Consider the following 23,973-nt stretch of genomic DNA (forward strand, 5'->3'; position numbering starts at 1 on the left):
GATGAAAATGGAAATGGCGCTAAGGTTATAGCTAGAGACTATGCAACTTCGCCTAACAATCCAGATCCTTGTTCTAAAGTAACACCTCCTTCGCAAGTATCTTCTGCCGTACCGTCTTCCACCCCTGTCTCGGGAAATCTCAAGGTTTTGCTCAGTGGAGAGGGTAGACTAATGAAATCATATCATCCAGACTTGGTCAACAAGGCACTTTATGCGTCAATAGGCAGCTATGCTGATATCAAGGTTCTTCGCTCGGGTGACATCCTTATCACTTGTAACAACGAAAAGCAAGCAAAGCAGCTCCTTGATTGCACCATTTTGAAGTCAGCATCGACAACAATTAGAATTACGACATCAATCTTTCAACCCAGACCATACGCAAGTCGCGCAGTTATCCCTGGAGTACCTGTCGAAATATCGGAACAGGAGCTCTTAGAGAGTTTTCGCAGCATGAATGTAATTCATGTGAAAAGGCTCACCAAAAAAACGAAAGATGGCACTGTTAGTACAACTGCAGTTCTGCTGTCTTTCAGCACGGTCACGATTCCACCGCACGTGATGTTCCATTATCTTCGTTTTAAAACCAGACAATACAATCCGCCGCCAACGAGATGCTTCCAATGCAATCGCTTTGGGCATGTCGCCAAGCACTGCCGCGGAAAACGTTGCTGCTCCAAATGCGGTGGCCGTGATCACACGTATGACGACTGTTCAAACAACAAAAAATGTGTAAATTGCAACGAGGAACACAGCGCTGCATATGGTGGTTGCATAATATACAAGGAAGAAGCCAAATTTAATGCTCTTAGAGAGGGATATCATATGTCCCTCACACAACCACAACCCAAGGAAACTCCCGAGACCATGTCCGAGGACCATGAGTCGGTAATCGTAGACGATCCTGCCCCCAAAAGACTTGACGTACACAAGATCTCAAAGCCATACCCGCAGCGGCTTAGTTATAAGAATATACTAACCCGAGGTCGGAGTTACAGGCCTACCACCCCACAGCCCAACGACGGTGACCTGCGCCACTGGCGACAACCACCACCTGCTCGAACTGCTGCCAACCCCACAGTCGAAACCGCATCAAGCGGGCTTGCTTCTATTGACCCAGTAGTCCTCCTTGCGCTCATTGCCGAAATCGTTAAGATAACCGTAAATGCTTGCAAATCTAGCGACAGTGGTACCGTTCTACATACCATTGTAGCCAAAGCTGCCAGCAAATATTTGGGATTTTCTGTTGACCCAGCCTCTCTGAAAAACGTCACAAAAAGCTTTGGTGAGACCGAAGACAGTCCCTCCCAGACGTCAAATGGCACTTTAAATGGATAATCACAACTCTTTGGTCATTTTACAGTGGAACTGCAGGGGCATCTATCGCAAACTACACGAATTTAAGCACTACTTGTCAACCTTAACCATTCAACCAGACGTAATTCTTATTCAAGAATCCCATCTTGTCCAAAAGTACACACCAAAACTAGGGGGGTACCAACTATTCCGCCGTGATAAGACGGTGCACTCTGGCGGCATTGCCACTTTTGTTCGAGCATCGCTCAATGCGTCTTTTTCGAACAATGTCTCGTCAGCCGTTTTTGAGGTACTATGTGTGCGAGTAGGGAACTTGAACATATGCAACGTTTACATACCCCCGGACTGTGAAACTACAGCTACTGATTTTAGGATATTCGACTCTTTGTCATCACGCTCCATTATATGCGGCGACTTCAATGCGCACCATTCTTCATGGAGCCACTCGTCAAATGCACGTGGCAACCAACTCTGCGAAATAATGGATAGAAACGACCTTGTCCTGTTGAATTCAACGTCACCCACTCGTATGAATATTGCGTGTGATGCCGTCCATCGCTGGTCACTTCTTGATCTGTCGATGTCGTCTCGGGACATTGCGGCGAGATGTGCCACAACAGTAACCGACCAGCTCATCGGTAGTGATCACGTTGTAGTCCAGACCACATACAATAATAGGGTGTCGTGCAATTCATCAAAACGTAGATGGGATTACAGTAAAGCGAACTGGTCAGCCTTCTCGGCTGCTGCGGATTTTCACCTCCAATCCAACTTCGTTCCTATGGGGGAAACTGAAGACCTTCACCGCCATTTCACAAATAGCCTACTTTTAGCGGCGGGAGAGTCGATCCCAAGACCGAAAATATCAACGAAAATAACCGTACCATGGTGGAACGTGGGATGTACCCGTGCTGTGCGCAGGAAAAGGGCTGCTTACTTGAAAATGAAACGTACGTTTCACATTCGAGACGTGATCGCCTTCAAACGTTTGAGAGCCGAATGTCGAAAAACCATCCTTTCTTCTAAACGCAAATGTTGGGAGGATTTTTGTGGTACATTGGACTCCCGTACGCAGATGTCGAAAGTCTGGCACGTTATGAAATCTATGTCGGGAGTGCATACGTTCAATTCCATACCAACGCTGAAGTCGAACGGCTCTATTTCTCAAAATAACAAAACCAAAGCTAATACACTGGCTTCACACTTCGCAAAAACGAGCAGCTCCGACAACTACCCAGCAGGATTTCGTATAACGAAGGCTAACTTTGAAAACACGGTTCATCTTACCGCTGACAACGAGCCAGATCGGCACAGGAACTCGAACATAAACTTCGAATTCACTCTTGCCGAACTGAATCAAGCTTTGCGTAGCCGAAAATCCACTTCACCCGGGGAGGACTCCATAGGGTATTCGATGTTGAAAAATCTATCATCCTCTGGTCGTGCTGATCTTTTAAAACTATACAATGCATCCTGGGAGACGGGGAAATTGCCAGTCTCGTGGAAACATGCTATAGTCTGCCCAATTGCCAAAAAGGGTGAAGATCCTACCTCTGCGGAATCGTACCGCCCTATATCCCTCACGAGTCACATTTGTAAAGTCATGGAAGTAATGGTCACCAATCGATTAAGATGGGAGTTGGAGTCAAAAAATCTGATACATCCCTCACAGTCCGGCTTCCGGCGTGGTCGAAGCACCCTGGACCACATACTGCGTCTCCACGACACCATTTACAAGAATATCCATCATCAGCGATCGGTGGTAGCGGTCTTCTTAGACATAAGTCGAGCCTACGATATGGTGTGGCGCCACGCACTTCTGTACAAACTATACCAGCTCGGTATACGAGGACACATGCACCGATGGATTACAAATTTCCTTTCTGACAGAACTTTCCAGGTGACCGTAGGAAACACTCTTTCCGACAGATATGTACTGCAGAACGGTATACCACAGGGAAGCGTTCTCAGCCCCTTGCTGTTTGCGGTAATGATCAATGATTTACCGAGCTCGTTAGGGCATCGGTCTGAACATGCGGTGTTCGCAGATGACTGCGCTGTTTGGGATAGCGGTCTTCTTATCCAGCCCCTCTTGTCTTCCATTCAATTATCACTCGATGTAATAAGCGACTGGTGTTCCAGATGGGGGTTTACCATAAGCAAGGCAAAGACCGTAGGCATGCTGTTCACGAAGAAAAGGAAAATTCCTCCACTCATATTGAAAACTGGTGACCATGAACTCAAATTTGTCGACACCTACAAATATTTGGGTATCACGTTTGACAAATTGCTTAACTATAAGCAGCATATCGATACGATTTCCAAAAAGTGCTCCAACAGACTGAATCTAATCAGAGTCGTGACTGGTACCGCATGGGGAGCGAGTAAAAAACCATTGCTGCAACTTTTCAGGGCGCTGATACGCTCACTGATTGACTATGGGTTACCAGCATATTACTTCGCCCCAAAAAAGTATCTGGACAAGTTACGCACCATACGAAATCAAGCTCTCCGCCTCTGCTGCGGAGCAATGCGCAGCACCCCCATTTGTGCACTGGAAGCATCATGTGACGAGCTTCCTCTCCATCTGCGGCACAAACAGCTTAGCCTTAACTATCGCTGCCACCTTAGAGGTTACCAGGCTCACGAACACCCAACATTAGGAGTGCTTGAAGACTCTTGGCAGGAGATATATAGCCTCATGAATCCAAAATTCATTACCTTCAACATCGCCACCAATGTCGAGTCTCTGAATAACCTTGTCTTGGAAAGAAAAAGTATTCCAAATTTGCCTCCATGGCTGATTCAATCACCTAATATTGATTTAGACCTTGCAAAAATCATTAAAAAAGATATCGCACCTCTGTCACATAAACCCATAGTCCTGGACTTCATATTCGAACGATATAGGGATGCCACTGAAATATACACTGACGGCTCCAAATCAGCAGAGGGAGCCGGTTTTGCCTTTACCATCCCGTCGCTGATGATAAACTTTTCCCAGTCGTGTTCCACTCTCAAGTCAATCTTCTCCATAGAAGCACAAGCCATTCTCCACGCTCTAAAATGGATCTGCCAGAATGGCTCATACCAACAAACATATCTGATTCTATCGGACAGTCTGAGCGTGCTATCCGCTATGACCAACCTGCAGGCACCGCAAACGCAGAATGTTATATTTGAATGTGGTCGCTTGCTGAATCAAATGGTTCAGAAAGGCGCCATTGTTGTCCTGGCCTGGGTACCGGGGCATGCTGATATCGGTGGTAATGAGCTAGCTGACAAATTGGCTTGGCAAGCTGCCAGGACCAATATCGAAAATACCCGTTCTCAGACGCTTCCAGACAAAATTAGCCACGTTGAGGCGAAAGCCAAAGTACGTCAATACTGTAGAGCGACCTGGAACGCCGAATATCAACGAAATGAGCGAGGAGGTCATTATCGAAATTTCCATAGATCATTGACTGATGGCCACTTTCCATCGATGCATCGACATAGGCTTTACGAACGAATAATATTTCGGCTTCGTTCAGGCCATTGCCGCCTGAAAGCGCATTTATATAAAATTGGATGTAGCGACACCGACCTATGCGACCACTGTACATTACCTGAAACAGTCGAGCATTTTTTGCTGCACTGCAATCGATATGATTTTCATCGGAACTTTTTAATCGACAAGGCGCGCGAGCTGAAAATCACTGCAACACTCGAAAATCTATTGATCATCCCCGAAATGTTATCCCATGTTGCAGAATTTGTTATATCTTGTGGTACTTACTTGTAAATCGGTTATTGCCCATATTTTGGTAAATCGCTCATTCTAGTCCGTGACGCACCTGGCCTTACAGGCGAAAAGCGTCACTCATCTTTTAACCAATAATAATAATAATAATCAATCACATTCCGACGGAGCCGTGGCGCAGGGGTGGCTGGAATCGGAAAACATGGCGTTCGACAATGGAGACTGACCTAGCGCAACGCGGGCTGTCGCTTGAAGACGCCCACGACCGCCTGCGTTGGAGACGCTTAATACGAGCCTAAAACTGACTATCTTGAGGTTTTTTGTTTCCTGTTTTCTTTTGCCCTTTTCATTTTATTTTATCTAATTGAAAAGTCGATATATATATATATATATATTTGATAGAACGTGTTTTCAGTGCCGTGATCAAGTTTCTGACACGCAGCAGAAACCGACTTGACGGTACGGGATACGTGGAGACTGAAGATTTTAGAATGAGATTGTTCTGATCAAAACTCGAACCCAATATGACGAGGATGATGATAATAATACACCAGCTTCATCCGTCTCATTCTTAGATGTAATATATGAAGAACAATTTAGTTCGTTTTTGATTTGATGAGGGGGATCGGGGGGGGGGCGCTGGAACTTTATTCGTTGCCCAGGGGGGCGGTAGCTCAAAAAAGTTTGGGAACCACTGGTGTAACCGAATGGATATTATTACTATTGTTACTGTGTATCAGGGCTGTGGAGTCGGAGTCCGTGGAGTCGGAGTCGGAGTCTGGGTAATTTTCGCTTGATGGAGTCGGAGTCGGAGTCGGTGGAAAAATACTGACTGGAGTCGGAGTCGGAGTTTGTGAGAATGACCGTGACTTCGACTCCGACTCCGACTCAAACTTCTCTATCATGAAAACATTTGTTTTCGAAGAATTTTCAATAGAATTTTTTATGTACCACCAATCACTGTTAATAATAACCATACAGATCAGGTGCGGCCAGCCCGTGGTACGCAGGCCCAATTTGGCACACGAGAAGGTTAGGTGTGGCCTGCGAGGTAATTCTCGAAATTATTTATGACATCAGGTACAATTGCAAAGCCAACCAAAATTTGATTAGCATGATCACGACATTAGATGATGACTAAAACAACAGTTCTGGCGCATTGACGTATCCAGGGGCCAGCCACATTTATCCCAAATCTTCGTATATGACCATAAAGTAGAATATTTCATAGCAAATATATTTGAATTGAAATTATTCTCGGTACTTCGCATGATTCATTGTCACTAGATTTCCTGCATTCAGTATTTGAGCCCCCTTCTGAAAATTATAAATACCTATTATTCACAGAATTGAGTCTAACTATATTCGCAATCAGGAGATAACGTGTCGTCTAACAAGCGGCTTCGCTTGTGCACTCGCAGCGAGATCGTCGACAAAACATTTGCACAAAATGATAGAGGCATGTTCATGTTCACTGATACCGTCGATTTTGCTATGTCTAAACGTCAAATAATCCTGTCCTTGCCAAATGAGCCCAGTGGTATACAGATGCGACCCCCAATGTATGTTATCAACATATTTATTGATATAATTCAGTCATTATCTTGCAAAAAAATTGCGCGCTTCGCGCGACCAGACCCTCATTGCGCACTGCACAGTTGCATGACATATATTGTTATCAATTTTAGAGCGTATCAATATAAGTCTTGTTTGCAATGTTACCTAATTCGGTTCGCTCCTATCGGACGACTAAAAACGGCAATCAACATTCCAGTTGCCCGCGCAATGGTTCGTATAGCTCATGTGTCCCTTTGGCCGAAAAAGTTGCCCACCCCTGATATAGATAAAATTGGACATTACTTGCAAATCACAAGTCAGTTGCAGAGAGGATGGAAATCGCAATATGCGTTTTGGCGATGCAGTCAATATTGATGCAATTTTTGGAATTATACCATGATACTGTGACAGAGCAAATGCGTCGGCTGGTTCTGTAAAATTGTAAAAAAGATGTAAATATGACCAAAGGGTGCTTCCCACTGGACAAAATTTAAAATATTTGTAGTGTAGCTTAGCTGTTTGGGTCGAATAAATGATTAAGAAAGACTGCAAGTCCCAATCCTTGAATACTTGATTAAAGTACATGTAGACTGGACATAGGCTATGGTCTTTGACTACTTAACTAAATTCCATTTATGACCAATAATTGTTAGTAGTAAGAGTGTGTGCTTGTAATTAGGATAGTGTGCAATGGCAAAATTAGTAAGTTCAATCTCTTTATTAGTTGCTGAATCATACACAAGAACTACACTTGGATTTTTTATCTACATTTTTATTATACAGGATTGGACATCTGCCATATTTGAATGATTCATACATTTCAGTATATTAGAGAGTCCATGTTATAAAAACTTGAAAAAAGAAGGATATTTAGCAAGTCTTTCTTTCATGTAAATTGCATAGTGGATAATTCGAGCTGTTCCGCAATGAAACAATTTAGCATGTCACCGTTTGCATATGTTTAATGTTTGTATGATAGTCATTCAACCGACAATGTGGCATATAATTTTCGAAAGAAAATTGGTAATAATGCTGGAGTCGGAGTCGGTACGTTTAAAGACCCTGGAGTCGGAGTCGGAGTCGGTACGTTTAAAGACTCAGGAGTCGGAGTCGGTATATTGAAAATGTGTGGAGTCGGAGTCGGAGCCGGAGTCGGTGGTAAAATTTACCGACTCCACAGCCCTGCAGTGTGTACCATAATCCCAAATATATACACATTATTTCCATTCCTACTGCTGGTGATTTACATGTAACAGTAATGCCATCAAATACACCTCAAAAACATGCGTTAGTGGGCAGGCGACCACATTGACGATGAAGTTATGGAGCATTGATGGCCAACCTTTTTATCTGAAGGGCCACATGAGATTTGCGAACCATCATTGCGCGTGCCACTTGAATGTTCGTTCATCTTATCTTCTTATTCGTGCGACAGGAGCGAACTGAATTATAGGTAACGGTGAAAACAACACTTATCTTACTACTAGGGTGAACCTCTGAAAGGTTCAGGTTCGTGTGAACGCGAACGTTTTTGAAAAGTTCTGTGTGAATGCGAACGTGAACCTCATGACGTCACGTCACGTCTTATTGCTACTTCCAACCCTACATTTCAATGAAGTGATAGCCTGTATTAATGTACAGATTGTACACGATGCCTCGCGACGACACGGGCAACATAATGCCACAATGCTGAAGTACATTGACGTTTTAAACGTCGCCGGATCGGTACCTTTTTGGTACGTCCAGAATCTTTATTGATAAGCATGACTTTTGTAACTAAATAACTACCAACCAATCACACCGAAGTGAACGCCAAGCCAGTACGAAAATAAATGAACCGTATCTATAAATTCACGGAACCACCATACCGTGTATGGCGGAGCTTGGGCCGGAGCCGGATTGGATATCGCGCCGGACTTTCTCATTTTTGACCGGATCCGGTTCCGTATACTTTTCCTGATACGGCCGGACCAGAGAATTGCAAAGCAGGATCGGCGTCGGACCTGAAAATTTGTCCACCCGCTCCGCCCTACTGCATATATTGCCGAAGTCTCATGTTGGTCGACACATTCTCTCGTATTTGCGAATATAGTTGAACTAAATTCTGTAAATTTTTTTTTTTTAAGTGGTACCAAGTAAGAAATTGAGTGACAATAATGCCGCGAAAGTGCTAGAAAATTTTCAAGTGAAATAAATTTGCCACAAAATATTCTGTTATGTGGTCATATACCAGGGTTACCATATTTTTGTAACACAAATTCCGGACGCTTTTCAGCGCCCACTAGCGGATTTCAAAATGAGGTATGAGCACTCGTCGATCAACATGACGTCACACTAGCAAAGCTTTGGCTATCGAATAGAGGTGGTCACTATCCGGCTCAGGAGTACGTGGTTGTGTGTTGTACGTTGTAGCCAGGGCCGAAGCCCCATTTCTCAGCCCCCTCCCGCCAAAATAAACACTGATCTTGGGCCCACCGTAGGGTAATCGATGCAACTTCTGGGGGCATACTATATGCATCTGGTTGTTAAATTATTTGAATTAATTATGTCAATAATATTGGTTCCTCCACATATTACTATATAATTTGATCCTCGTCTCTCCGCCCACATGATCAGATCGAGTTAGCGGTAGAGTTGGTGGAGGATTATGACTTCGAAAATGCAAGGAGCGTAATTGTACATCGTTAAGTCATGTTCATTGTTCATGTGACACCGATAAGATTATTTATCAGCCTAATGCATGTGCGAACTGAACCACTGAAATTGAGCTATATAAACACATCCTGTGGAATCCAACCTTTTATGGTCGCCACTCTATTTCCAATTTGAAAATGTTCCGGGGCCCAGCTCAAAATTTGATAAGCTGATTACTAATTAAAGCTCGGCACATTTGCCCAGACTTACCCACGGCCTATTTTGGAAGCTGATTTGATTGCGTTCAACATCTTCGCGAACCCAAGAATAAAGGCAAACTACCCTCATTTTAAAAAAAATAAAGCACTCAAAAGGCCTAAACCGACTCTATGAATATGCCGTTGTCTAGTAATTGCGATTACAATTAGACTTATTTCGTAAATGAATGTTATTTTTATTTAGTTTTGATCACAGTTTTTGCGAGGGTGGTAGTCCACATAAGGCACATATCAAAACCCACATATGTGATACTAAATCGCGCCTAGCGCGAAAAATCTGCCCCAAATTAATATTGTTAATGTTGACTTAGGAAAATATTATGAGCTTACTTCAAAATTCCGGACATTTGGGCATATTTTGGAAATTCCTCCCGGACGCAGTTTTAACAGTGAAATTCCGGACATGTCCGGGAAATTCCGGACGTATGGCAACCCTATCATATACCAAGATCTACGAAAATGTGGCTGGCCCCTGTATACGCCAATGCGTTGAAACTGATCAACATCCCAATTTCGCGGCCAGTCTAATCGAATATTTGGTTTGCTTTGCAACTTTAGTGGAAATTACCTGGATAATTTCGTTTTTGATAATATAACAAATATCGAAAATTCACTCGAATCCTTCTGACGGGTCAGAGGTTGGGCGGCCCCGGCTTCGTACGGATAATTAACTGATAATTATTGGTAACGAATGATGCCGAAAATTTTATACCAACCGTAAAGCTCTTGCGTACCATAATAGTCACTATTGGTACGCATACAACATATTGAAAATCGCTGTGTTAGAATGCCAGATGCAGCACCTGCGAATTCAGCATCCCATTTTCAAGTACATCAGCACTCTTGCTTGTTTTGCGACACAGAAATGAAGAACACTGCATTCGGCCGCAAAAGACTAAAGCCCCGTCCGACAGCTTCAGTGATCTTGAAACAAATGACAACCACTTCGAAGATGCAATTTTTTTGACAAGTTCAAAATTACGCAACCGCAGCAATACTATGCCTTAATCAACTTTGAAATAGGCATGTTTCTGTGAAAGAAAAATCATATTTCATTCATAAATATTATTCGTTTCAAACATACGAGAAGCTGAATTTAGTGCATGGAATAGCAGCTGCATGTGACCCAGCCACTGTCGGTTACCAACCCATGGCTAGTTACATTTATTCTAATCGGCTTGCTAGTTATATAGCCCTCGTTATCTAGTGCTTGATGTGTGAGTCATCCCATCTATTCGTATTCCTGTGTGCTCAGGGTATACAATGCGTTGGTATTACAAGCTGCGAAAACTAGGGAAATCCGATGTGATAATCGGTTTTATTCTGTGAAATAAATGGTACTAAATGATAGGTAGCTGTTATAATAAAACTACCAGCAGATGTTTAAAACCTACCGCTCCATAAGATATCAACACATATTTCACGAAATACGGATAGAAGATTGATCAACAAACAATTTCAAAACACCAGAAATCTTTATTGTTATGTAGTGGTGTCATGTAGGGTTACGATACGTCTTCCTTTAGAAGGATTTGTCCTCCTTTTTCAGGTTCTTGAAAATGTCCTCCGAGGACGCCTAAATGTCCTCCTTTTTGAGATTTTGTCCACTTTTTGTGAATTTTGGTCACTTTAAGTTCAAATTCGACTGAGATACCGTATATCAGCACCGACGTACCGCTCTGGCGGGTATTTCGAGAGCTGAGTCGGAAAGTTGACCTTTTTTTAGTCAACCGACCTAGCAGTGGGAAAAATTTACCATTTTTTCAGGATTTACCGCCGGTGTTCTAAGTTAGAAAATTTTGAAAAAGTGTCCTACTTTCCCGGTTCCAAAATATGGTAACCCTATGTCATGTCCGTATTGACAATCATTCCTGGAATTCGCGAGGCTGAATTCCCGATTGGGGAGTTACTGCAAAATACCAAGACGGACTTGAGACGAGCAGCCGGGGCCAATCCCCTTTGAATTGAATGCCATCCTGTTGCCAAATTTCCGGCAGTTTGTAGCTGCTTCAGCTCTGGCTCCGGAGCTCTCTTCTATGATGAATTAGCTCCGGCTCCAAGTTCCGGAGCTCAATGTTATTACTGCTCCGCCTCCAGCTCCGGCTCCAGCAACTATGGTTCGGTTGTAACCGTCGCAAGGAAACATCATTTTGTGGGGATATGCAAAGTCCTGTGACGTAATTATTACTTCGTGTCGTCTTTTGATGACGTCATATCCGCACGAGAACGCAATTTACTCCATGCCATTGCATGTACATTGTTCACATGATGCAGCATTAAACAGTGACGTGATGTTTTAATACCGGTACTGCGCTCGTTGATATCAAACCATACAGTCCAATTTAATCTTGAAATGGTGAGATTTGTTCAGATCTATCTGAAAAATGAGCACATGTCGCGAACTTAACAGCAGAAATTCACTTTTTACCAAATATACCCAATGGCTTCAAATTCGATATTGGTGCGCTTGTTAGCAGTCCGACCGTCATCGATCAAGTTTGGTGTAGTATAGGTTCCCCTTCAAACGAATCGAATAAGCTCGAAATTAATGCCACTGACAATCTGGTAATACATCAATCTTTGAAAACTAAATTCAACGACGTGCACAGTACAAGTCAGTGACCAATTATGCTGCAAGCTCGCAAGTGACATTGCGCGACAGTTCAAGAATACGAGTGTATCAAGCACTCAAGAAAAAAATACTCAAAATTGATGATTAGAAATTGGAAAGCGCGCAACCAATCACTAATTGCCCTCTTATATTCAAACCAGGGTTCGGAGATCGTATTGACTAGCTTGCATCGAGGCAATTGTAGGTTATGCGGATTATGATAGCAATCTGGGCTGCTTCGATGCATTTCTCTATTTACGTTCGCAGATCGTTACTGGAGTAAACGATCGTGTACTGGAATGAATGTCAATTCACCGGCAAATACGATAACACACTATCCAATTTGGCGCTACGATTAAAAAACTATCAACGAAGATCGTGAATTTGCTCATCCAATTCAGAAATGAGATCATGCTTTTCGGCCTGCGGCATTCGCGCCTTTAAATCAACATGAGCAGCAGCAGTGTCATGGTTATATCCCATGGCGTCGCTTATATATTCTTCTCAATGCTAATTAGGTACATTGCTCATCTCATATAAGTATCAATCCCATTTTGTGACATGCATGGTTTTCATTATTTTTCGAACCACACAATTGGCCATCGGTGTTGTGCTGATTACGAATTTTAGGGTATACCTGTATTATAGTAATTACGTAGTAAGCGCAGCAAATCCAGCCTACCCAGGTTCGTTGCATGTGTATAAACATGTGTTCTGGTTAGCTAGAAAAAGTGGTGCCAACGAAGCAACAATTCTGAATTTTTTGAACGATTATCGTAACATTATGTGAATTCAGCCATCAGTAAAAGCACATCATCTTATGAAATACATTGGAGCAGGAGCTACTCTTCATAGAACCGGCTCTGTAGTCTCTGTAGTCTCTGAAACTGGTAGGCTTTTGAATAAACCGAACTCATAGAGATTTCGGACACATCGAGATCAACATTCCGAATGATATCACCAAATGTGAACGGGTAGTGAATGCAGTTGCCACCACAAAAAAATATCAACGGCTCAAGATATCTCGCAATCCATTCGCGACTTTTTGATACGCTGATCCAACCATCGATCGTATCAGACATAAAAGTAAATTCAATTTATGTGTCTTCGGAAGACAATACATATGCGGTCGAATGGAGCCAGTAGGTCTGATGTCATCGTATACAGCAGAAGAGATTTTCCCCGCCTTCTTGAGGGTCTATAGCAGACGTTGAATACGTGCTTTTATCTTGGAGGTGTTGTCATTGTCACACGCAGGACCAATTTATTCAAATTTAGATTGATCTTCGACAATTGAATCCGTTTTTGAAATATAGTCATATTTAAGCCTATTCAAAATAACTACAACAGACTTACTGGGTTTGAGGAATCTGATGCTTCTGTACCAATAGGACTTCATCTAAAAGTTCCTGTGTGTTAAATTCGTAGGGTGGTTTATGCTAAGGTTGATGACAAGTTCCAACTGGTTTCAATTAAATTTGCGTCTATATCTATGTAACTTTGCCAGCGTAACGGGTTCAAACAATGATCACAGCGTCTCTCGTCCGACCTGTCCAAATATTTACGGGAAATCAAGCAGCGCGTAGATTTTCCTCGCAAAACTATCTGACATTGAACGATAACAAGCAGTTCATAAAATAAACTAATATTGATTATAGAATTAGCATGTCGCACATCCCATTTTACGGCCTAATATCAAATATATTTGCACTATAGTATGTCACTTCGACAACTGGTCGTGTTAAAACAGTGCGGTTCCCTTCCGATCTGCCCAAATATCCAGTTTTATTTTGTTGATGTTGCACAAATATCCGTAAAATTATTTTGCTGAGATAAGCTTATTCGTGTCATGACTCATGGCTACGGGAAATCCAAGCAACGCGCCGTTTCCCCAGGCATAACTATTTCTGTTAATGAACGGTTACAAGCCGCCTATCAACTGAACTAATATTGGTTCGGAAGACAAGATATATAGAATATGGATTACCACAGCTTGGAAATGAATCCTCACATGATATGATAAAATGACTCATTTTACACCAGGCAGGGAAACTTTTATGATTTTAAACTGCCGAATGACGCCACAGCCCCTTTCTTCTCTGGAATTCTGTAGGTCACTGACTATGCGCAGATCACCCGACGATGAGCTGCATACGGAAAACGTTTAACCCTTGAGCAGGAATTCTGGATTCCACTTCGGTAAGAGTTGACAAGTAACCCAGTGACGTGCGGTAACATTTTTGATCGGAAAACCTATATGGTTATCTGATGCAGTGAGCGACCTGTAACTTATCTCAATAGCATTATTTACATGCAGATTACGAACGTATGTGCCTGCTGCGTATCCCTAATTGAAGAGATAAGAAAATCATACACAACATTTGCATTGATAAATGAGTATATTTGCACTGCATTGCATCTCAAATTCCCGGTTCATACTAAATCTTGCAAAGTGGTAAGCATTTAGGGCAGGGATGCCCGTTCTTTTGGGCCAGTGGGCAACTTGCGGTGAAACGTAAGTCTTTACTAATAATTAAAATGGGTTACTAGCAATGACTGTCTTATAAGTTCTATTAATCGCAGCTATGAAAATTATAATCTTAAAAGCGTGCATCAGGGTTGTAATAACTCGTATCACGACTCGACTAGAGTCCGACTACAATCACGATTTATGGTGACTCAACTTGACTCGAGTAGTTTTTTCAAATGCGTAAAATGACTCGACTCTACTCGAGTCAATTTATGTATTGACTCGACTTGTAGGGGAGATGTGGTACCGATGGATCAAAAATTGCAAAATGATCTCTGGCCCTCAAATCTTCAGCCGAGAATAGCAGATCTTTTGCTATCTCAACACTTCGATACAAGATCTACCTATCGCGGACATTAACATGTTTATCCGCCTTTTCAAAAAATATTTATAAACGTTTAAAATTTGTTGCTCGAACGTGTCATCGGTCCCCACTCGGTGGGTCCAAAGGCACACCACCATGGGACCTATGAGACATACGCTCAAAAACTCAAATTTGTTAACTTGTTTTGCCGTGGATTATAAGCTAAGCTACAGCAAGCCAATGAAGAGTGTTTCGTCACGACCTTCAAGAATAAAATAGATTATATAAACTTAAATGTTCGCATAAAATCAAGTTTTGATTTAAGCGCAAACTTACAAAATTAATGCCACATACATATTACCCGCAAATCGACATTTTGACTTTCAAATACCTCGTAATAGCGATAAAACACCACAGGTAACTATGATTTACAGCTATATATATGTAGGCGAGTTTCTGTTGTTAAGTGATTAGTTGGTCCATCTATTTTGCTTGATTTGGCTATTGTACCATAGGTCCCCCACCCTAAACATATTGTAATTGAATTGGAAATAGTTCACTCGGGGATGGTATTGATTCAAAAAATATGTGCCATTATATACCCTGATACAAGCCCTATACTTCACATCAAAAATTATGGCGGGTTTGTTAGTCTGAAAGGTGATATAGAAAAATGCAAATGTCCATCGAAATTTACTTTACACCCCCTAAAACATAAATCATTCGTCACAGACCCCATAACTCATGCTGGTCGGATTTTTTTGCATGTGGGGAAAGATTCTGCCAGCATGTAACTGTAGACAGATTCACGGAGTGTAATCATGGAATTATCATGGAGAATTTTGCAAGTATTTTCGGTCCCAGTGATCTATCGGTACCACATCTCCCCTACTCGAGTCATTTTGCTAGGACGGCCAAGACAGACAATTTCATTGTAGCTTTGAAGAATAATAAACTTACCGCATTATTGGTATTTCGTCTATCAGTCCTGATACATTATAAACAGGGCCAGAAACTGTTAAGACTGAGGAAAATGACTATATTATGAATGCAAGCCATTCTATATCACTCGAGCAGAGTTGACAATAGTGGATTGAACCTGATTGAACTGAAAACGTAATAGTGAACATAATGACTCGGACTCGACTCTCTACTCACTGACTTGGACTGGGACTTGACTCGGTAGTTAATTGAACATGACCCGACAAGACCCGCGTCAAAACTAAAAAGTGAGATTGAATTGTGACTCAGTACCTTGTGACTTGGTTACAACTCTGGCGTGCATTACCATCTTCCAATCTTAGGAACAATACGCATTCTAAGAATAAACTCAACAAGGATAAGGCTCACATCAAAATTTTGCGTGTGAAGATAGGCACTGTTTTTGTGTTACAAGGGGGGGGGGGCATTATTCCGTGAAATGTATACGATATTCCAATGCGAATCGAGTTTTATATATGGCCGTCAGAAATGAGAGACATCATAACCTGACAGATTGATTACATATCAGTCAATTTGCTCATTTTCGACATCCGCATTGTTGTAATACTTGAAGATTTCTTATGCTTCAGCCTCCTTCCTTGGCTCATGAATCAGTGTGTTGTAGCCAATGCAGGCGAGTAATAAGCATGTGCTTTACAGTTTGTCGCGAAACTTAGTGAAAAAGCAGCATATAATAATACATTTATGGAAGTTTCTATTACCGTTGCTTCGTTCGCTATTTGAATTCTTCTATATTGCTGCCGAGTGCAAAATATATTTATTTCAATGCTAAATCTATATGTCGAGCGAATCTCTCGACATCATATGTATATCAATGAAGTAAAAAAGCAAGAAATATCACTAACTGAATGACTCCTGAAACAGAAGTACTATTATCTTGAACGAATGTGAACATAGCAGCTAGGGATCGTACGAGCCACTGAAAGATTATTTAATAAAATGGTCGCTGGGCACGCAAACGCAGACACGAACCTCTGACTTCGCAATGATCGGTCCATAGACTGCTTTCCCACATGCGCGATTAACTGCGTACGTGTCAAAAACTGACTATAGTAGTCATCGATGCGTAATAATATCAGATTATGCTGCCAATATGCCGATGGTATATAAAAGTTTCACAATGATATCATCAAAAATCTGCATAGTTATCAGTCACCCTTGCGTAATCCGTTTTACGAAATGCCGTGCGGCGTAAAAAAGTACATGATGAGCGGACAGCGCGTGAAACATCGGAAACCTGGTGAGAACGCATATTATCTGTAAATTCCGCGTAGCGTCAAGTAATACATATCCAGCGATCAATTTGCATTCATTTCGAGTACTGACTAGACTATGACATTGCACATTTCAATACTTAGAAATCGTGACAAACGTATACTGTCTACCAGAAAATGTCGTTTTATGGTGAAATCATGTTGAACCTACTTTTTAATATTAGTAAACATCTCGAATGCTCATCGATTCAACAACAATTACTGATGCAAATAAAGCAGTCGATGCGGATGCTATGTCGGGAGCGAATGGCGCTTATTAACAATTTGTAAGTCAAACGAAAGTGATATGCTGTGACCGAGTCGACATATACGATTTCCCTACAATTACGCCTGATAAGCCATGCCGGGTAGCATCACTAATTTCGGAATGTTGAGAAGAATTAATCATAATCATCGCTACGACGATATATAGGATATAATCGTGATTACATAGACCACACTGATGAAGCTATATTTCCTTTTCATCTCAATGAGATGCCTGCAGAGAACACCGGGATAATTAGAATTATGCCGATTGGCATACACCCTTGGTTCGGCTAAGGTTAAGAAGTCGTACCACGTTTTTTTTCTTCACTGTTCACCGATAACATGAAGTCAAAGTCACTCGATGTGTCCTGCCAGAAGGTTTTGAGTTGCCCGCAAGCTAATTCTGGAAATTAGGTATATTATAACAAAAAAATAAATCGCCAAGGTAATTTATTGTGAACTTGCAAGGTCGACAAAAGTGTGATTAGCCTGACCGTGAAATTTGGGTTATTGATGACTAAAATTTCAGCAGAAACAGAAAATTTAGTGGCAGATTTATTTGACTTGATATTTTTCTTGCACTTCGCGCGATTCATTGTCACTTCAATTCTTGCTTTTAGTATTTTAGTCTTATTCCCCTCCAGAAAATTCAAAATACCCCCTGATTTACAGAATTGAGTCGAACTATATTCGCAATTATGAGAGAAAGTGTCGTCAAACATTCGACTTCGCGTCTGCACTCATTGAATGATCGTCGGCCGATGAAACATTTGCACAAAATGATGGACGCATGTTCACCGAAATATTCGATATTAACATGTCCATGTCCAAGCGCCGAATAATCCCATCCGTACCAAATAAGCCTAGCAGTTTATAGAGGCGACCCGCAATATATGCTAGTAAGATTGTTATTACCCGAATTCAAACATCAACTATGAAAATATATTGCGCTTCGCGTGGCTACAACATCACTACACAAGGCACACTCTTCATCAGTGTTCATGACATGATCGTTACCGATGCTGACGCATAGTAATATAAGTCTTGTTTGCACCGTTACCTAATCCGGTCCGCTCCTATCGGAGGACTTAAAAATGTCATCACCATTCAAGTGGCCTGCGCAATGGTCGGTAAATCTCATGTGGCCCGTGGGCAGAAAAGGTTTGCCACCCTTGCACTAAACGATCTGATCTGCATGAGCTATTACCTTCTTTGCACCGGTCGGTGAATTGCCTTTCATCGCAAGGTTTCTTCCAGGTTGTTCGAAACGGATTGGAGAGAAAGGTCCTGTTGGAGAGGAAAAGATGTTGGTGGTCGATTCGGGATTGGGGTGCAATATTCCAGCTATCCACGTTGCCCGGCCTCAACAAAATAGCGATGTCATGATAGTTATCGATTGCGAAACAAAAGATCCGAACAAAAATACGAACGGATTTTTTAGCGTAAGACATGCCGAAATATATCTGGATAAAATAGGCGATAATTATGTTTTCCAATAGATTTCCGAAGTGCGGTGGGTTTCGACCCTTGCATAGACTCATGCATGTACATTTATTCGGGGATGTTTTGCAGAGAGGTGGTCTGTAACGGAGTTTTACTATTATTTATTGTTCGAGTAGATTTGCATATGTATACTACTTGTTCAAAGAATTATATTTTTCGACTAGTTCCATTTCTTCAGACTACGGCAAACAACTTGCTATTTATAATTTAAACTTTTATCATTTCAATCCTGTAAAGTAAGAAGTATCTTTGGCATATGTTTAAATCACTTTTAAAGTCATATGTTCACGTTAACTTAGTGTAAGATCCTCTGTATCACATTAATTAACTGTATATTCGAATATTGCACGTAACGAACGAATATTAAAAGTAGCCTACTTTACAAAACTGCTTACTTCGATACTATTTATTTCTTGATCTCTTCTACTTGCAGTTTTGGCATGTTTTAAAAATCAGTACTTCTACTAGCAATCAACTAGAAAATAATGGGGATACTTCTACGTCTACTTGAGTAGCAACGCTGACTGTTTTTGCCACCTGTGATTATGGGCAAAGAGTTATCGTAAGGGGGCGGGCGATTGCAAGTTAAAAACGGTGACGTTATTGTGAGGTACAGAGTGTTATGTTACGCCACTGGTAACTTAATACGACACAGCTATAGTGCCAAGTGTTTGCAATCCGGAAACATTTTTCTTTCGCCCAGCCCCTGAAACAAACAAAGCAACCGATAAACCTGATTATCCGATCGTGATCTGGTGCTCTCTCGACAACAAGGGGTTCAGAAAACTACCCAACGCTCCTCGGTCGGAAGAATACCCACCATCTGATACGGCAATTATTTTCATTTCACCCTCAGTTATCGTGTATGTCGATAGTGAATAGGCTTGAAAATTTGAGATATGACGACGCATCGATCAATGTAACGTTTGTTAATATCTGTTGTAGGTCGCAAGAAAGAGAAATTCAGCGACTTCGATGTCACCCCTGACTCATCGGAATATTCAACCATGGATCTGCGATATAGCCCGAAAGACGTTTATCGTTTGAGAGAGTTGATGAAGTACAATGTCGGAGCAAACATTGAGGGGGAAAATCAACTTACCAACATTGACTATAGCCTCTCCGCAGAATACAACAATTTTTCTCATTTTAGTATAAGTAGTTCGAAGGTATTTCGGGAAAGCTCATTGGTATCGACGATTTATTATTTGTGTCCTACAATAATGTGGACACAAGCAAATATCACGGCTCACTGCGATTGGGTAACGTCAATTTGGTCAAAAGGCCATTTTACGGTAAATTTTGACCGGCTTGATGATAGCGAACATTGACAAAATTGGTATCAGTTGAAAGCTACATCTGTATTGAGTGCGACACCATAAATTTTATTATCTTCGTGGTCCTGGCATCCCCATTATCGACCTCGAATTTTGCACAGTGATGAAGTTTGGTACTGTGACGCGACCATGCAGTCTGTAAGCAGGCGAGGAGCAGTGCAAACCGCAAGCGTATTGGATATTGTTGCGTAAGCGGTTGTGCAATCACACTCCCACTGCGCACTTCCTCCTGAGCTACGTCATGTTATTCCAAGCGACATTGTTGTGTTACAATTACAATACCAAACTCCGATATAATCCAAAATTCGAGACTGATTTTGGAGCCTTCCAGCACCACATGGAGAAAGAAATTTATATTTTTGCAATCAGTACCGCGTTAACTTTCAATTGATAACAATTTTATAAATTTTCAAGCTCAGCAAGCTGGTCCATATTTGCCTTTGATCTAATGAAAAGTATGACGTAACCTAATCGCAGTGAACCGTGAGGTTCGCTTGTGTCAACAGCATTGTAGGACGCTATGATTGAATACTTCACCTTCCACTGTTCGGCGGATGGTTTAGTATCGAGAATTTCAATGACCAGCGAATCAAAGATTTCAGTTTCCACGTAAAAGATCCACTTTCATTTATAAATTTCACGAGCTTTTGATATCGACTGATTCAATTCGTATGACTTGACTTGACTCGAGTCACTTTGCAAAAAGGACTTGTCTTGACTTGACTCGGCGCTTCAGAAATGTGGAATGACTCGTGACTCGGAGCAAAATCTACGAGTCAATTTCAAGTCATCGAGTAAACGGTGTCGATTTAATCACTGTATCTTGTGTATGTTCGGATTGTTCACGATACGCGGGTTTCGTGAGAGCAAGAAGTCATTCAGTGATTGTACGTTTCACTGATCCTCCATTGCTAAATCATAAATAAATTGACCGCAAACGAAATGATAACAGCTTGTTGTAGTAGTAGTAGATTTATCTAATAGCACCGTATCTCTGTTACTTAGACGGTCTGTGCTTACGTTGAGCAGTGCTCACCTTTACCACCTCTCTTGTATAATTTAAATATATAACGAATATATTTTATGCGTTTATATTCACACGGATGTGTAGACTGTAGATGGGTAGTGTATTTACTATATCAATTTGATTCAACTTCTCGCGGCTTCCTATTCGATCTCTTATTTTGGCCGATAATAATAGACTGTAGCATGCAGATATACAGTTACTCGCGTATTTTATTGATAGTTCTACGCGTGCATGAGCGATACAACGCCATTTTGCAGGTATATTTAACTTTATATTCGTTATTTTTTTCACGATAAATGACTAATCTGTCGTTCACACAGCTAGCAAAATGTAATGACTTTGAATCATCACTCATACTTCAAAAATTCAATTTGACTTGAATTGTGACTTGACTTGACTCGACTTGACTCGAGTCACGTCCAAAAAACGAGTGACTTGGCTGGACTCGAGTCACCTTTGAAAATCGATTGACTTGATTTGACTCGAGTCAGAATGTGCAATGACTCGAGATGACTTGTGACTCGAAGGTAGTGACTTGATCCCAACCCTGGCTCACATCTCCATCGCTTGCTTTGTCATGAAAGTAACATTTGCGTAACGTGTATCAGAGATAATATTTGAAATTCGTCATTAATATGCATCGCCAAAATGAAATTGATCCGATTCGAATTCATCAACAATATATGCGTAATTTTGGAACCAAAAACCATCAACCTGAGAGTGTCTAGCTGTATAATTCGGGAGGCCGATATCACCACAGCCGCCTCTGATCAATTTGTCGAAACAGAATCTGCGCGATGTTTTTGGAAAGGTGAGTTTCAAATGAAAAAATCGCTTTGAATTTGAGATTCGGCCTTTGAGACGTAAACAACGTAAACTGTAAGCCAGTGCTTTTCAACCTGTGTGACGGTTCGCACTTGTGCGAATGAAAAAAATTGCAGTGCGAATGACGAACATGGTGAGAACGGTGCGAATGAAAATCCCGGCTGAGTGCGAATGACGAAGGTGGTGCAAACGGTTCCAATGGAAATCCCGGATGAGTGCGAATGAAAATTGTGAATAATAATTGTTATTTTTCCTGACCTGGAATAATTCAAATAAACCTAATAGTAAATTCAAAGGCATTGTAACTTTTGTTGCTGCGACGCAATAGTCAAAACTTGTTTAACTTACGACCCACCACTATTCGTAGCTCTGACAAGCTATAGTGAATTAATATTTTCGCACTACAAATTTTACGAACCAAAAGCCTGGTTTGGAAGCTTGTGCAGTGACAAACATACAGTACATCAGCCCGTCCGAGCCTGCGATACACTGGAATAATTACGTTAAATTGATTTGCTGCTTACTTTCGCTACACAATCATCATACTTTCATATTAACTGTTCGATTAGTGCGAGGTACGAAGATAGTAGTAAATGCCATCATTACGGACTCCCATTTGCAAGTTACTGTAACGCAAATTTTATCCCTGAAAGGGTAATTAAAGTATGGACCAGTGGTCGACACGGTGCCAGAGCTTTCTCTTAATATGTATGTAATATTTGTTGAATTTATTGAAAAATTCCTGCGAACTACTGTAGGGACTAGGGATGTGCAAGGAGCGAGTTCAGGTCTATGAGACTCATTCATTTCGAGGCCAACCCCTTCTGCGTCGGGTCACATAAGGACGTTTTGGCCAACAAACGGCTGATAAAATGCGGTATCAAAACATAAGCGTCGACAAAACCTTGGCCAAATAATGACCGATGCCGGATTGCCAAGCCATTCGATATGAATCTGCTCTGTTGTCGCCACGGAACAGTCCCGTTCTTATAAACCAAGGGTGTTGAACATACGGTCCGTGGGCCGCATCCGGCCCGCCAAACGATTTTATCCGGCCCGCGAAACCATTCCGAGTAGATTGAAAAATGCCGGTATTATCCAGGACATTTATCACAAATGTTGATTTTTTTAAAGAAAATACTTCCGTTAAATATTCCCTAAAGACAGCAAATGTCGGGTATGTTCGCAGGCCACATTATGATCACCCCACTATGGTGTTTTGGTTTCACACTTGTTACCACGATAGGAACAAATCGGCGACATTGACACCCAATTTCGAAAAGGAAAAAAGTGCGCATTGAGTTTAGTTTTACGGAATAATATGCCAAAAAGTAGTTATTCACAGAAGCCAAAACGATAATGCTTGGCCGTTATATGAAGTTTACAAGGATAATATATTATTAACACAAAGATATTGTTCAAATATCATTGCATGGTCCCGCTGCTGTATTTTTTCTGACTCAAAAGGTCCCCGCAATATAGAGAAACCTGAATCGTGAGTTGATAAAAATACAACAAATTCCAAAGTACGCGTTTACAGTTTACAGATTACGACTAAAGCAAAGAGAACATAAAAATAAGTGGACTTGTATCGTCGTTACCGCCACTGTTTTAGCAGCGGTTCAGTGTTCATACTTGTATTCAACCATGCAGCCAATCATCATCGTCAATTATATTGTTCGCGAATAAAGGTGTTACTACTTGCTAGAATAAAACCCCTATGATCCGTGATCCGTGAAAAGCAAAGCTTGCGGCCCGCGACCTTTTGGAAGGTTTGAATATGGCCCGC

General features: G+C 41.5%; 2 protein-coding genes across 2 annotated transcripts in view; both read left to right on the forward strand.

The window, feature by feature from the left end:
- LOC145439505 (exocyst complex component 2-like) overlaps nt 1-23,973 on the forward strand; it is a 276,760-nt gene that overhangs the window by 51,067 nt on the left and 201,720 nt on the right. The window lies entirely within an intron of this gene.
- On the forward strand, nt 1,796-20,524 carry LOC145440010 (uncharacterized). Its single transcript, XM_080317673.1, has 5 exons — nt 1,796-4,690; nt 18,750-18,798; nt 19,699-19,869; nt 19,941-20,055; nt 20,434-20,524. Exons 1-5 carry the CDS (start codon nt 1,796-1,798, stop codon nt 20,522-20,524), a joined length of 3,321 nt encoding a protein of 1,106 aa, XP_080173799.1.

Source organism: Botryllus schlosseri, chromosome 5 (assembly GCF_051294905.1).
Source record: "Botryllus schlosseri isolate E-star chromosome 5, Bs_hap1, whole genome shotgun sequence".
In the NCBI taxonomy this organism is placed as follows: Eukaryota; Metazoa; Chordata; class Ascidiacea; order Stolidobranchia; family Styelidae; genus Botryllus; species Botryllus schlosseri.

What these genes read in the sequence shown, in the direction of transcription:
- LOC145440010 (XM_080317673.1), top strand. Translation starts at nt 1,796, where the DNA reads ATGGATAGAAACGACCTTGTCCTGTTGAATTCAACGTCACCCACTCGT. An exon ending in CCTGTTGGAGAGGAAAAGAT is followed by an intron (nt 18,799 to 19,698) that starts GTTGGTGGTCGA and finishes TCTTTCGCCCAG; the next exon opens with CCCCTGAAACAAACAAAGCA. An exon ending in AGTTATCGTGTATGTCGATA is followed by an intron (nt 19,870 to 19,940) that starts GTGAATAGGCTT and finishes TATCTGTTGTAG; the next exon opens with GTCGCAAGAAAGAGAAATTC.